The 12,850-nt window shown below is 38.8% G+C and overlaps 1 protein-coding gene across 1 annotated transcript in view; it reads left to right on the forward strand.

Annotated features, from left to right (window-relative positions):
• Positions 1 to 12,850, forward strand: part of LOC122796453 (EF-hand calcium-binding domain-containing protein 6-like) — a 1,291,945-nt gene that overhangs the window by 330,407 nt on the left and 948,688 nt on the right. The window contains exon 5 of the mRNA XM_044064930.1: positions 12,360 to 12,536. Within this exon, the coding sequence (XP_043920865.1) occupies positions 12,360 to 12,536 (177 nt within the window). The remainder of the gene's footprint in view (positions 1 to 12,359; positions 12,537 to 12,850) is intronic.

Raw genomic sequence — 12,850 nt, forward strand, 5'->3', positions numbered from 1 at the left:
TGTTTGGATATACTTGAAAACTACTATACTATTGAGTGAAATAATATGGCTGTAGTTATAGACCAAATCTCAGTTTTTGATCTTGTTTAGTTATTTGCTTACTGTCAACACAGAGAAACAAGTACCACCTTCTACATAGCTGCTCTTCTCAGGCATAGTGACACTCTTCTACAGTAAAGAATGCTCATATAAGCCAGAAAGAGAAGACAGCCAGATGCTTACGAAACATCATTGCCTGTTAAAAAATGTCAATGGACATAGTATTGAAATAAAGTTTGGATCATTAGAGTAAAGGCTATTTGTAGACAGAATGAAATCACCACAACACTGTTACACAGACGGTTCTACCTTACATAGTCGACAGTGCAGAACATCGACAACGCAATCGCGATCGCCAGAAGATCGAAAATGCAGAAGACCGACGGATGAAAACACCGAGGATACCGACAGAGAAAAGGGCGCGTAAAGTATGCGGTAGTGACCGACATTAGGGTGTGAGTAAGGTAAGTGTGGATATTGACAGTCTGTGGGGATAGGGGTGGGTTAAGTGAGTTAGGGTTAGTTAGGTAAGTGTGCAGTAGTGAAAGTCTTTGGTTAGGGCGGGTTAAGTGAGTTAGGGTAGAGGCGGGTTAGCTAGTGTGTATGCGATGCCGGACCTTAGGGTTAGGGGTTTGGAGTTAGGGTTGTAGATAGTTGTGTATGTGAGGTTTAGTATGGGTTTGTAAGGATTTTGGTGTGCTTGTGTTGTGTGTGGTTTTGAACAGGGGCTGTGTTTTGTTTGTTGATTGTTGTTATTGTGGTGTGCATGAGGGTTTCGTGTTTTCGGTGTGAGGTGTCGCGGTTTATGCACTGTTGATTATGTGGTGTCGATGATTGTAGAACCACAGACACCCACAGAGAGTTAGATAACCTCATATACACAGGTGCACACACTCACACACACACACACACACACACACACACACACACACACACACACACACACACACACACACACACACACACACACACACACAGGCGCGCACGTGCATGGTCTGACAATCATACACAGTAACACAGACAACTGTATAATTACGCACACATAACTACAGCACCAGTTATGAACCTGCACACACAGTCAGTCAGACACACACACACACACACACACACACACACACACACACACACACACACACACACACACACACACACACACACACACACACACATAGCAAACCAGCACCATCTATGCCCCTGTACACACAAACACACACACACACACACACACACACACACACACATGCACACACATGCACACACAGACTGCCATTACTTACCCAGTGCTTCTCTCCAGTACTGTCATAGACTACATTTGGGGAACACTGTGAAATAACAGGTTCAGTCTCAGTACTCTGCTTCAAAGTAACATGGTAGGGCATATCTGTGAATTACTCTATTGTGATATTTCAATCCAAGAGGAAGACTCTGGGGCAGGCAATATGGCTAATGAACAACTGCCATGCTTCTGGACTGTTGCATTTATATATGGCATTAACTAGTAGACAACTGTATTGCTATTTACCTTAGAATTCATAGTTCTGTAACACTACAGCAATCACACCCCTAGCAAACTGAGCAAGCCTGCTAGAAATAGGACTGTGAAGTGCATCATTTGTTTCTGAATACCCTTCTAGATTATTATTAAAAGTGATTGTAATAAGAAACATTTTTTTTGCTCCTGTGTTAACTGAATGAAAACAAATTGCCAACAAAGTGGGCCCTTAGAATATAAGGAAAATGCTGTTTCATGACATGATGAAATAGCAGCAATGTTTTTTTTCCAAAAATTGCCTGTATTTATACCCAAATTATTGGAAGGGTTATGTTATCATCAGCAAATCAGTTTTCTTCTCTATTTGTTAAAGCAGATGAAGTGCTAACTTTTTAACACTAAATAAAAAAAAAAATCTAAACCAGGGCAATGTAAGATACAATCTCCATTGTTGGTAAACACATATTCTGATATCATCCCTCTCTTGCAGGCCTGATTAACTTTTTACATACATATTACAACTTATTTTTAAGAAATCTGTGACTATTTTGTCAATTTTTGGAGAGTAGTACTCATAAAATCCTAGTAAGTAACTATAGATTAGATTACAGCTATCCTTTCTTAAACAGTAGAATGTGTATTAAGTAAAATAAAGCTCATATTGAACATTTGCTATCACCTCATCTTAACCAAAACGCATTTTTTGAATGTGTCTTCTTTTGTCATGAACATGGAAGGCTTTTTAGCATTAACATTTGCTTTGGAAAATGGTAGCTCATGTTGGTTTTGCTAATGCGGGCATATAGAATGTGTTCCATAATCCCTATCACGTAATGACAGCCTTAACTTGAATATCATCACTTTTGTTGCTTAGTAACTGGATATGAGAACAGTTAAGCAACGAAACAATGCCTATAAATGTATATGGTTACACTTCACTGAATAAATGGGCATGTTGTATTGGAGTTCCTCAGAGTGATACTGGGACTATTCATATTAAGAGTATTCATAACTACCCTCCTGAAACAGCCTGATACATCTTTTGTCAAATTTACAGTTGACTGCAAACCTGGAGGATGTGTTTCTAGCTGTTAGTATGCAAATCCATTCCATCATTTAACTTAATAAGAGTCTGCATGAAGTAAGACAAATCTACATTTAAAGAAGAATGCAAAGTTCCTGTAGTCACGGCTGCACAGGTAAAAACCTCACTCTCCAAAGCCAAAAACACAGCATCAATGGGACCTGACAACATCCCAGGCTGCCTTCTATATGAACTACAGAATGAACTGGCACCCCACCTAAGTACTATGTTCAATCATAGCCTCACCTCAGGCTTTGTGTCCATTGAATGGTGCACCGCAACAGTTATCCCACTCCACAAAGGGGGGGGGGGCCACAACAGACCCCGGGAACTACCGCCCCATTAGCCTGATGAGCCTCGTCTGCAAGGCCATGGAACGTATCATCATGGAACTCATAAACAAAGACATTGGAGCTCTCCAAACACTGGACCCCACACAGTTTGGGTTTATAAAAGGCAGATCATGTCTCCTAATACTGATAGACTTCTTTGAAGTAGTCAGCAAAGCCATAGATGAGGGTGAGGTGGTTCACACAGCCTATCTAGATCTCACCAAGGCATTCAACACCATCCCCCACTCTGGAATTATAGATAAACTCACTAAACTAGGTATAAATCCCTATGTCACAAGATGGGTTGCCAACTGGCTTACTGACAGAACCGACACTGTGAAAGTAGCAGACTCCAAATCAGACTTTAGACCAGTGACCAGTGGAGTACCACAGGGTTCAGTCCTTCTCTGAAGTACAGGCTAACACAGAAGGTCTTTGGTTAACTAAATTTGCAGATGACTGCAAACTAGGAGCCATAATCAAAATTCCTAACGATGTGTACATCCTACAAAAGGGCCTCACTGAGACAGATGCTTGGTGTTAAAGACATGGTCTCAAGGTCAATGCCAAAAAGTGCATTGTCATCCCCTTTGGTAAAAACTCTGTACCTATGAACTACCACATAGGCGGTAGTCTACTTAACACTGAAAGTGTGATAAGAGACCTTGAGACACAGGTGGACAGTAGTCTCTCCTTTGATAATCATATCGCCACAGTGGTCAGGAAATCCTTTAAGGGGGATGGGGGGGCATAGCCCCTCACATTTTGCAAATAGTTTTTACTCAACATGTATATATGAATAACTTTTTAATGGTTACACCTTCATATAACACTGAATATACTACAATTATGTGGGAGGCTGTGCCCCCCACAACCCCCCTTAATTAATATTCACACTCCAGGATCGCACAAGGGGCTATATTTAATTTTTGACCAAATGTGATTTGACCAAATGAGCTTTCAGTGAAGTGTGCTGCCTGAAATCATTTTCGACCAAATGTGAGTCGACCAAATGAATGGGACCCATATATATATATATGTATGTAATTAATTTATGTCCCTAATTTTAAAGTACAACAAGTGAAATATTATCATGCATTCAGAGCTGCTTATCTCTGGCACCTTTGTTTAACCATTTTACTTGATATATCAGCAGTGTAAGGGATAAGGTACATACAAGAAACTATTTTTCTTTTATTTCTTTTTACTTGTAGCACTTTTGGAACATGCTAAAGAATGCCATCTTATAGTGGAAAGTGTCCACCTGTCTCAGTACTTTGATGATGTCCAAGATGGCTAATATTGTCTTACTGATAAAGCTAACATCACCTCAATAAGTCACATTTTTGTGTGCAAATCAAGCTGTTACCCCTACTAGGTTCTCCATTCACAGATGTTACTACTGCCAATCCATGCTCACACTTGTCCTTAAGAAGGTGAGTTAGGTAAAAGAGCAGAAATATCCTGAAGGAAGAACATACATCTGTATAAGAAATATAATAAAGGAGATTGTGTCTGACAGTTATCACATAGAATGTTAATAAACAACTTGCTGTCATCCTGGGTTTGATATCCTCAACCTCAGTTTGCCTCCTGTGTGACTGAGCAAGTTACTTAACCAGAAGGTGCCCTGGTATAATTTTGACCTTAGCCTAGACCCCTCAATTGTCTCCTGGACTGCATACCTAGTAACTGCCTATGAACCTGTGCATAAGATTTGCTGAAAATAAAACAAGCAACCACTAGGCAATAGCTACCATACAAATAATCAAGAAAAGCACAGAATGCCATGGTATAACTGTAGTAATCTACAGGATATGGTGAAGGTCACTGTGGCATCTAGAATGTCATAGCAAAAATATTTGGTATCTGAAAAATAAAAGTTGAGATAAGATCACTTTCACACACCCTTGCCATGGTTTATTACTTAAATAATATGATGGAAATATTGGTAAAGAGAATTTTATACACATCTGTGGCCACTATGCCCCTCTGCATAAAGTGCTGATAATGACTTTGAACACTGGAGATAAAGAGAAATGTAATCCTGAGTACATGCTAGATAGCATTTTCCATTTAATGGCTCATATATTGGTAGCACAAAACCTAATTTTGGCATAACAATAACACAGAGGGTAAAGCGATGCGTTGCTAATGAGCTTTATCCTGTAGTCCTAGGTTTGAATCCTTCAATTTCTACTTACATGCTATACATGAGTAAGCCAGTTAAACAGAGGGTGGTTACTGGTCCTCCCTAGGATATGGATTATCCAATAAACAAATTAAAGAAATATAAGTAAAATTAGTTGTGTTATACTTTTCCATGAAAGACAAAACATTTTCCCAGCTGCAACTTCTAAAGCCATGATGTGTCCTAAGACATGTATCATAGTTACCAGCCAAGGCTGGGAGTGAAGTAGCAACTGGGAAAAGCATATGTACACTTATCTTTAGACATATGCTACACAAAAAAGAGAGTCCAGTGGAATGTTGTCTCTGTTTTGTTAAGTCCATCAGGTTAGTTGTTTTTGATAATGCAGATGAATTGTTCACCCAAGGGATACAAAACATATTCATCATTTCTTTGGTATAGCTATTATTTAGGAAATTCTGTAAAAGTTAGACTTCTTGGTGCATTTATTGCAAACGTGAATAATGCTCTTTCATTGGTTCTGAAAGCAGCTAATAATTGTTCTTTATCTATATATGCATATTGTTCCAACCATAATTCAATATTTTATAGTATAAATATTATGCAACATTGAGAAATATATTAGTTGTGTGGTTGTTAGAAAAATATATATTAATGTGTGTATTAGCAATATGCTTAGTGCATTTAGAAGCTTAAAAAGGGTTAATACATTTATTCTATTTCATACTGCATAAATCTGTACAAACTGCAGTTGCTTTCTGACCTTGTACTGTTAGCTAAAATCTTGCTTGTGCCTTGGAAATTTATTGAGAAGCAGGTGATTTTTCTGCTTGCGTTAGGAAAATAATGAATAGAACAATACTACTTGTATGAAACATAGACAAGAAGTTCCACTGTGCCATGAGAAAATACACAGCTGTAGAAGTTACAGATAATTAGTACAAAGCCTGCTTGAAAATATGAACTGCAATCAGTATTTGCTTGTATCTGTATTAGAAAAGTACCTTGAAAAGTAACACTGTACAATAGATGCTTGTAAACAAGGCCAGGTTGTTTTTCTGAAAAGTTTCTCACAAATCTAGTCATGTCAGCAGAAAATCTGAAGTAACATCTGCTGTAGAACAATGCTAAAAGTTGTGTTTGATTAAGTCAGCTTAGAAGGCCATGTCTTGTAAAATAGTATAAGAATGAACATACTTCCTGTTAGTAGTTAGACAAATCCTTGTATTTGCATGTTTTTGTCTCCTTGCTGCAAATAAATTAGAGTGCCTTAACTGAACCTTACGTGTATTGGTCTTTGAAGTTTTTTCCTTTGACAGATTGGTCCTTCAGACCAGAAATCTTCACTTTGCCTCGGATCAGACAGGCCAGGTGGCTTGAAACCATATGGGGAAGAAACCACATCGGTTCTTCTTATTTGAAAAGTCCTCCAACTGAATTGTCGTACAAAAGAGGCCAGCTGTTCGTTGCCCCAGGAGTTCTTTGCACTTTATAAATCTAATCGATTACCACATGTTAGCATAACTAAGGACAAGAATGTAAAATGGGTAGACTTAGGAGAGAAAGTCACGAGATGGGAAAAACAGGCATAGTTAGAACTTTCAGAACAAGGAATACAAATGCAGAAGCTGAATTGGATAACTCAGACCCACCCAGCTGTACACTTGCAGTCTAGCAAGGACAGCTGATTGGCACTCCTATTGAAGGAGGAAGAGAATGCCTTACAGAATATACCAGAAAATCTCTGGTCGACAGGAAAATCAGATGTAGGACTTATTCGTACAGCAGGACTAGTTACTATTACGCCAAAGTCAGCATTTAGACCACAAAAGAGACAGTATCCCTTAAGAAAAGATGCAGAGGTAGGAATCAAACCTATTGTAGCAGCTTTACTTAAGGAAGGGGTGCTGGTGGAATCTCCTGATTCACAATGTAACACACCCTTATTTCCTGTTAAGAAAGCGAATGGAGAGTGGCGTATGGTCCAAGATTTACAAGCTGTAAATGACGCAGTAATACCAAGGGCACCTATGGTGTCAGACCCACACACCCTGTTGAATGATTTAAAACCTCAACAGAAATATTTTTCTGTGGTAGATATCAGCAATGCGTTCTTTTTGATACCGATACACCCTGACAGCCAGCATTGGTTTGCATTCACATTTTGGGGAAAAGGCATACATATACGCGACTACCACAGGGTATTGTGAAAGTCCAACAATATTCTCACAAGAAATGGCAAGCAACTTGGCGGGATTTACCCCACCAAGAGGTAGTCAGATTTTGCTTTATGTTGACGATATCCTGCTGGCATCCCCCACCCAGCAAGACTGTAAAGAAGATATCATAGCACTATTACAATTTTTAGCCACTGAAGGACATAAAGTAAACAAAAATAAACTGCAGCTTTGGAAAAAACAAGTTAAATACCTAGGATATGTAATATCCAAGGAAGGTAGGACATTAGATGAGGACAGAAAAATAGCGATTTTGCAAGCACCAAAACCCACTACCAAGAAGGAAATGATGTCCTTCCTGGGTACGACTAATTTTTGTCGGAGTTGGATTCCAAACTATGCCTTGGAATCTGCACTGTTGACTAACCTGATTTATAAAAAGCCTATGGCAGCACAGGATTTGTTACAATGGACACCAGAAGCAGAATCTGCTTTCTGCAAACTGAAACAGTTAATAGCGTCCTCATTAGTTTTGGGATTACCAAACTATCATAAATGTTTTTTCCAAACTGTAGATTGTAAGAAAGGTTATATGACATCAGTGTTAACACAGCAGCATGGGGACAAGCTTATTATTCATCACAACTGGACTCAGTGGCACAGTCTTTACCTCACTGTGTACAAGCAGTAGTTGCAGCTGCAATGGCAGTACAGGCTTCGGCCTCAGTAGTGTTGTTTCACCCTCTCACATTGAGAGTGCCTCATGCAGTCACGATTATTTTACTACAAGAAAAGGTAGCATATCTTCCCCCTGCTAGGCATCTTTCCTGTATGACTATATTGTTGAGCCAACCTCATGACAATTGAACGATGTACGACTTTGAACCCTTCTACCTTGCTCCCAACCCCTGCAGATGGCACACCACATAGCTAACTGCAGGTGATTGAGCAAAAGACACTGCCTAGAAATGATCTTATGGATGTTCCCTTGGATGATGCCGAGGTGATATACTATGTGGACGGCTCATGCAAAAGGGGTCCTGCAAAACAGAACCTAGTAGGATATGCAGTAGTTTCTGATATTAACATTATAGAAGCAAAATCTTTACCACATAGTTTATCTGCACAGGCAGCAGAATTGATTGCCTTGACACGGGCATGTACCTTAGCAAAGGGTAAATGTGTAAACATTTTTACTGACAGCCAGTATGCTTTTTCTACTGTACATGTTTTTGCACAACAGTGGAAAAATCGAGGAATGATAACATCTACTGGCAAACCAATCAATCATGCACAGTTTATTTTAGATCTTTTAGAATCTATTCAGTTACCCCAGAAAGTAGCTATTTGTAAATGCACAGCTCATACCAAGCAGCAGGACAGGATTTCAAAAGGTAATGCGAGAGCTGATACAGCTGCAAAGCAGGCAGCTTCAGAAGTATTTCTTTTGAATGAGGAACTACAACCCTCTGAGATTTTAGACTTAGAAATGTTAAAACAATGAAAACACTTACTATGCAAACTGAAAAACAAAGATGGGTAACACGAGGAGCAATTCTCGAAAAGGGGATGTACATCTCTAAAGAAGGGAAACCGATATTGCCATCTAATTTGTTTAGATATGCAGCTTTGTTGAGCCATGGGCAGTGCCATGTCTCAACAGGGGGGATGGTACAGCTGGTGATCCAAGTGTTCACGACGTACGGATTTACAAATTACTCTAAAAAAATTTGTTCGTTATGCCACATCTGTAATAAACATCATGCACAAGGAGCATTAAAGCCCAAGCAAGGGAGTTTCCCTACACCACCGTATCCATTTCATACTATCTGTATGGATTTTATAGAATTGAACAAATGTGAAAATAAGAAGTATTGTCTTGTCATTGTAGATATGTTTTCCAGATGGGTGGAAGCCTTTCCGACTAAAAATCCAGATGCTACGACGGTGACCAAAGTTCTTGTTAAAGAAATCATCCCTAGATTCGGCATTCCGGAAAGGATCTACAGTGACAATGGCACACACTTCGTGAATCAGACCATACAGCAGTTAAGTAAACATTTTTGTATTTCTCTAAAGAATCATTGTGTGTATCACCTGCAATCAGCAGGGCTAGTAGAGAGGCATAACGGGATTTTAAAGAGTAAGCTAAGAAAATTAATAACAGAAACGCAGAGAAACTGGGTGTACTGTCTGCCCCTGACGCTGTTGAGCATGAGAACTGTTCCGAATGCAAAAGGATTGACTCCTTTTGAAAAGCTCTTTGGAAGGGCTTACTATATACCTCAGTGGAAATCTCTCATGCCCACAGACCAGGAAGCTGACAGTACATTAGCAGAGTATATGTGTAATTTGTTAAATTCTAAACATTTGTTGCATTTAAATTCGGTTTCAGATAAAGAACGAACCAGACCGTCAGAAGTGGCAGTGCCCCCTGGAGCGTGGATCTGGCTGAAGATAGTTAAGAGGAAAAATTGGGCATCTCCGAAGTGGGAAGGTCCATATCAAGTGCTTTTGTCGACACCCACCGCAGTCAAAATTGCAGAGCGTGCTTCCTGGATCCACCTGACGCACTGTAAATTAGTTAAAAACTTTGAACTGGAAAAAATCTTGTTACATGCCAAGAGCAAAAATGATAGAGTCCAGAAGAAACAGGAATGCAGAACAACCCTTTCCTCAGAAGTATTGCATAATCATCCTGTTAACTGCATTAGTGACAATAATCTTTTTGTTGTGGCCTTTTCTTTTCCCAGCTATGCAGACTGAACTGAATAAACGTGAAGCGTTACTCATAAACTGGCATCCAAACTTTAACACTTACCAGGCAATTAAATATGTGTATGCTGAGACTTTCAATGTTTCGAATTGCTGGATTTGCACAGCTTTGCCGACAGCATACGGGGGGGGGGGTATTAATGACTACAGTCCCCCTAGGGGTCAATGAGACCTGGGAGAACTTGATTTATGATACTTCAACCATTACAGCACAAGATAAAATAGCATTTCACTTGTCTGTTATAAAAATGATACTGTTCAGGTGGGTTGGAGCAATTGCAATGTGACTGTTCCTTATAGATGTTACACTAAAGGTAACAAAGTAGATCTTTATTGTAATACCAACTATGATTCATTTCTTGGATTGATGCCCAAAACACTTGATGAAGTAAAACATAATTCTGTTCTTTATAAACAGCTGTCTATAATTGATAGAAAAATGTTTCATGCAGGGCGAGTGTACATTCATAGCAAGGTTACTACTAAAGTAGAGGATTGTTATTTTGTGTGTGGCAGAAAGGCATACAAATGGTTACCTGAGAATTGGTCTGGCAGTTGCTTTTTGGGTTACCTGGTTCCGGCCATATGACACACTGCAGTTTTGCCTCATGGGAAAGTTTGAAATGTCCGAGAAGTCATCAAGAAACCTGTAAATCCAATGGGACAAATCAATGCGCATTGGAAAGACCATCACTCTCTAGGCAAAGGACTGAAACACATGGACTTGAGTGATAGCGTTATATCGTGGGCAGGTATATTACCAGCATATGGAGCAGTGAAATCGATCTGGGAGCTGAGAAAACTGTCAAAACTTCTCGAAGTAATGAGCAACGCAACATTTTCTGCTCTCGAATTGGTGACTGATGAACTGAATGCTATGAGAACTGTAGTGCTCCCAAACCGCATTTCTCTCGACTTCACCCTAGCGGCGGGAGGTGGTATGTGAGCTTTAATCCAAGAAGAATGCTGTTCGGATATTCCTGACCATAAATACGAGATAGACAATCATCTTGAGGTAATTCAGCAAGTGTCGGCCGTGACCAAACCAGGCCCAAACCCACTAACGGACTTTTTCCAGAAATGGTTTGGGGAGTGCGGTACCATCCTAATGAACATCCTGATTGCCATTTGTGTAGGTATGCTCCTACTGGGAGTATGTGATTGTTGTGGTATCCCCTGCATGAAAAGACCGATTAAAGACCTTATAGACATGTTAGTTTCTGAAACCTTATATCAAAGTACTGAGTTTGAAGAACTGTTAAAAGACTAAAAAGCTTTCATATGTTTAAACTGAATGACTCTCTTAACTGCAAATCCTGAGTGGAAGAGGTTAGGAGAAGAAAACAAACTGTTTATGCTTATTTTGAAAGTAGAATAAAAGTATTAATAGGGGGGAAATGTTAGAAAAATATGTATTAATGTGTGTATTAGCAATATGCTTAGTGCATTTAGAAGCTTGAAAAGAGTTAACACATTTATTCTATTTCATACTGCATAAATCTGTACAAACTGCAGTTGCTTTCTGACCTTGTACTGTTAGCTAAAATCTTGCTTGTGCCTTGGAAATTTACTGAGAAGCAGGTGATTTTCTGCTTGCATTAGGAAAATAATGAATAGAACAATACTACTTGTATGAAACTTAGACAAGAATTTCCGCTGTGCCATGAGAAAATAGACAGCTGTAGAAGTTACAGATAATTAGTACAAAGCCTGCTTGAAAATATGAACTGCAATCAGTATTTGCTTTTATCTGTATTAGAAAAGTATCTTGAAAAGTAACATTGTACAATAGATGCTTGTAAATGGATTAATGGTCACCAAGGCCAGGCTGTTTTTCTGAAAAGTTTCTCACAAATCTAGTCATGTCAGCAGAAAATCTGAAGTAACATCTGCTGTAGAACAATGCTAAAAGTTGTGTTTGATTAAGTCAGCTTAGAAGGCCATGTCTTGTAAAATAGTATAAGAATGAACATACTTCCTGTTAGTAGTTAGACAAATCCTTGTATTTGCATTTTTTTTGTCTCCTTGCGGCAAGTAAATTAAAGTGCCTTAACTGAACCTTACGTGTATTGGTCTTTGAAGGTTTTTTCCTTTGACAGTGGTAAATGATGAGTTTTGTGCTCATGGTCGAGAAGGTTATTTAAATTCATAAGCAATAAAACCTTAACATATAGCAGTTAAACTTACTTAGCTTACAGGATCTTTACCTCCAGTTATGCATGTCTTTTTGGTTTATCTTTTTCCTTTGTTTCTGTGTCTGCCTCTAAAATTGAATAATATTTATTCTTGTTTGTGGATTTGCTACCAGGCTGAGGCTACATGAAAAGAATATAATCAAATTTGAGGAGTTATATGCAACTCTTCGTGACCCTGCTCCAACAGGAATTCCTACCTGGTTGGATCCAGTTAGCAGAAAACCAACAGACAGACAAATGATGACTGCATCCCAGGTCCATGCACAGCTGAAAGAAAAGGCAAAGCAGAGGTAATCAACGCTTTTTTATCAGTTCTTATTTTTAAAAACTCTTATTTTCAGTTTTTGCCTGTTTTTGTCATCTGCATTATTAATGTGAATTTTAATTGTCATACAGAATATGTTTAAATCTGTCTTTGGAGAGGATTCTGTGACAGTATTAATATGATTTGGACCTCTACTGGCCATTGAAAGAAGAAAAAAGTGCAACAGGCTGGTAAAGACCATTTTAACAACAATGTACTTAAAATTATATCAAAAAGAAAGAACGATCACCACGGCTCAAATAAAATCAAAACTTTTAATAAAAATAAAACAAAACAGCC

Source organism: Protopterus annectens, chromosome 3.part0, assembly GCF_019279795.1.
Source record: "Protopterus annectens isolate FY-2018-M chromosome 3.part0, PAN1.0, whole genome shotgun sequence".
NCBI lineage: Eukaryota > Metazoa > Chordata > Ceratodontiformes > Protopteridae > Protopterus > Protopterus annectens.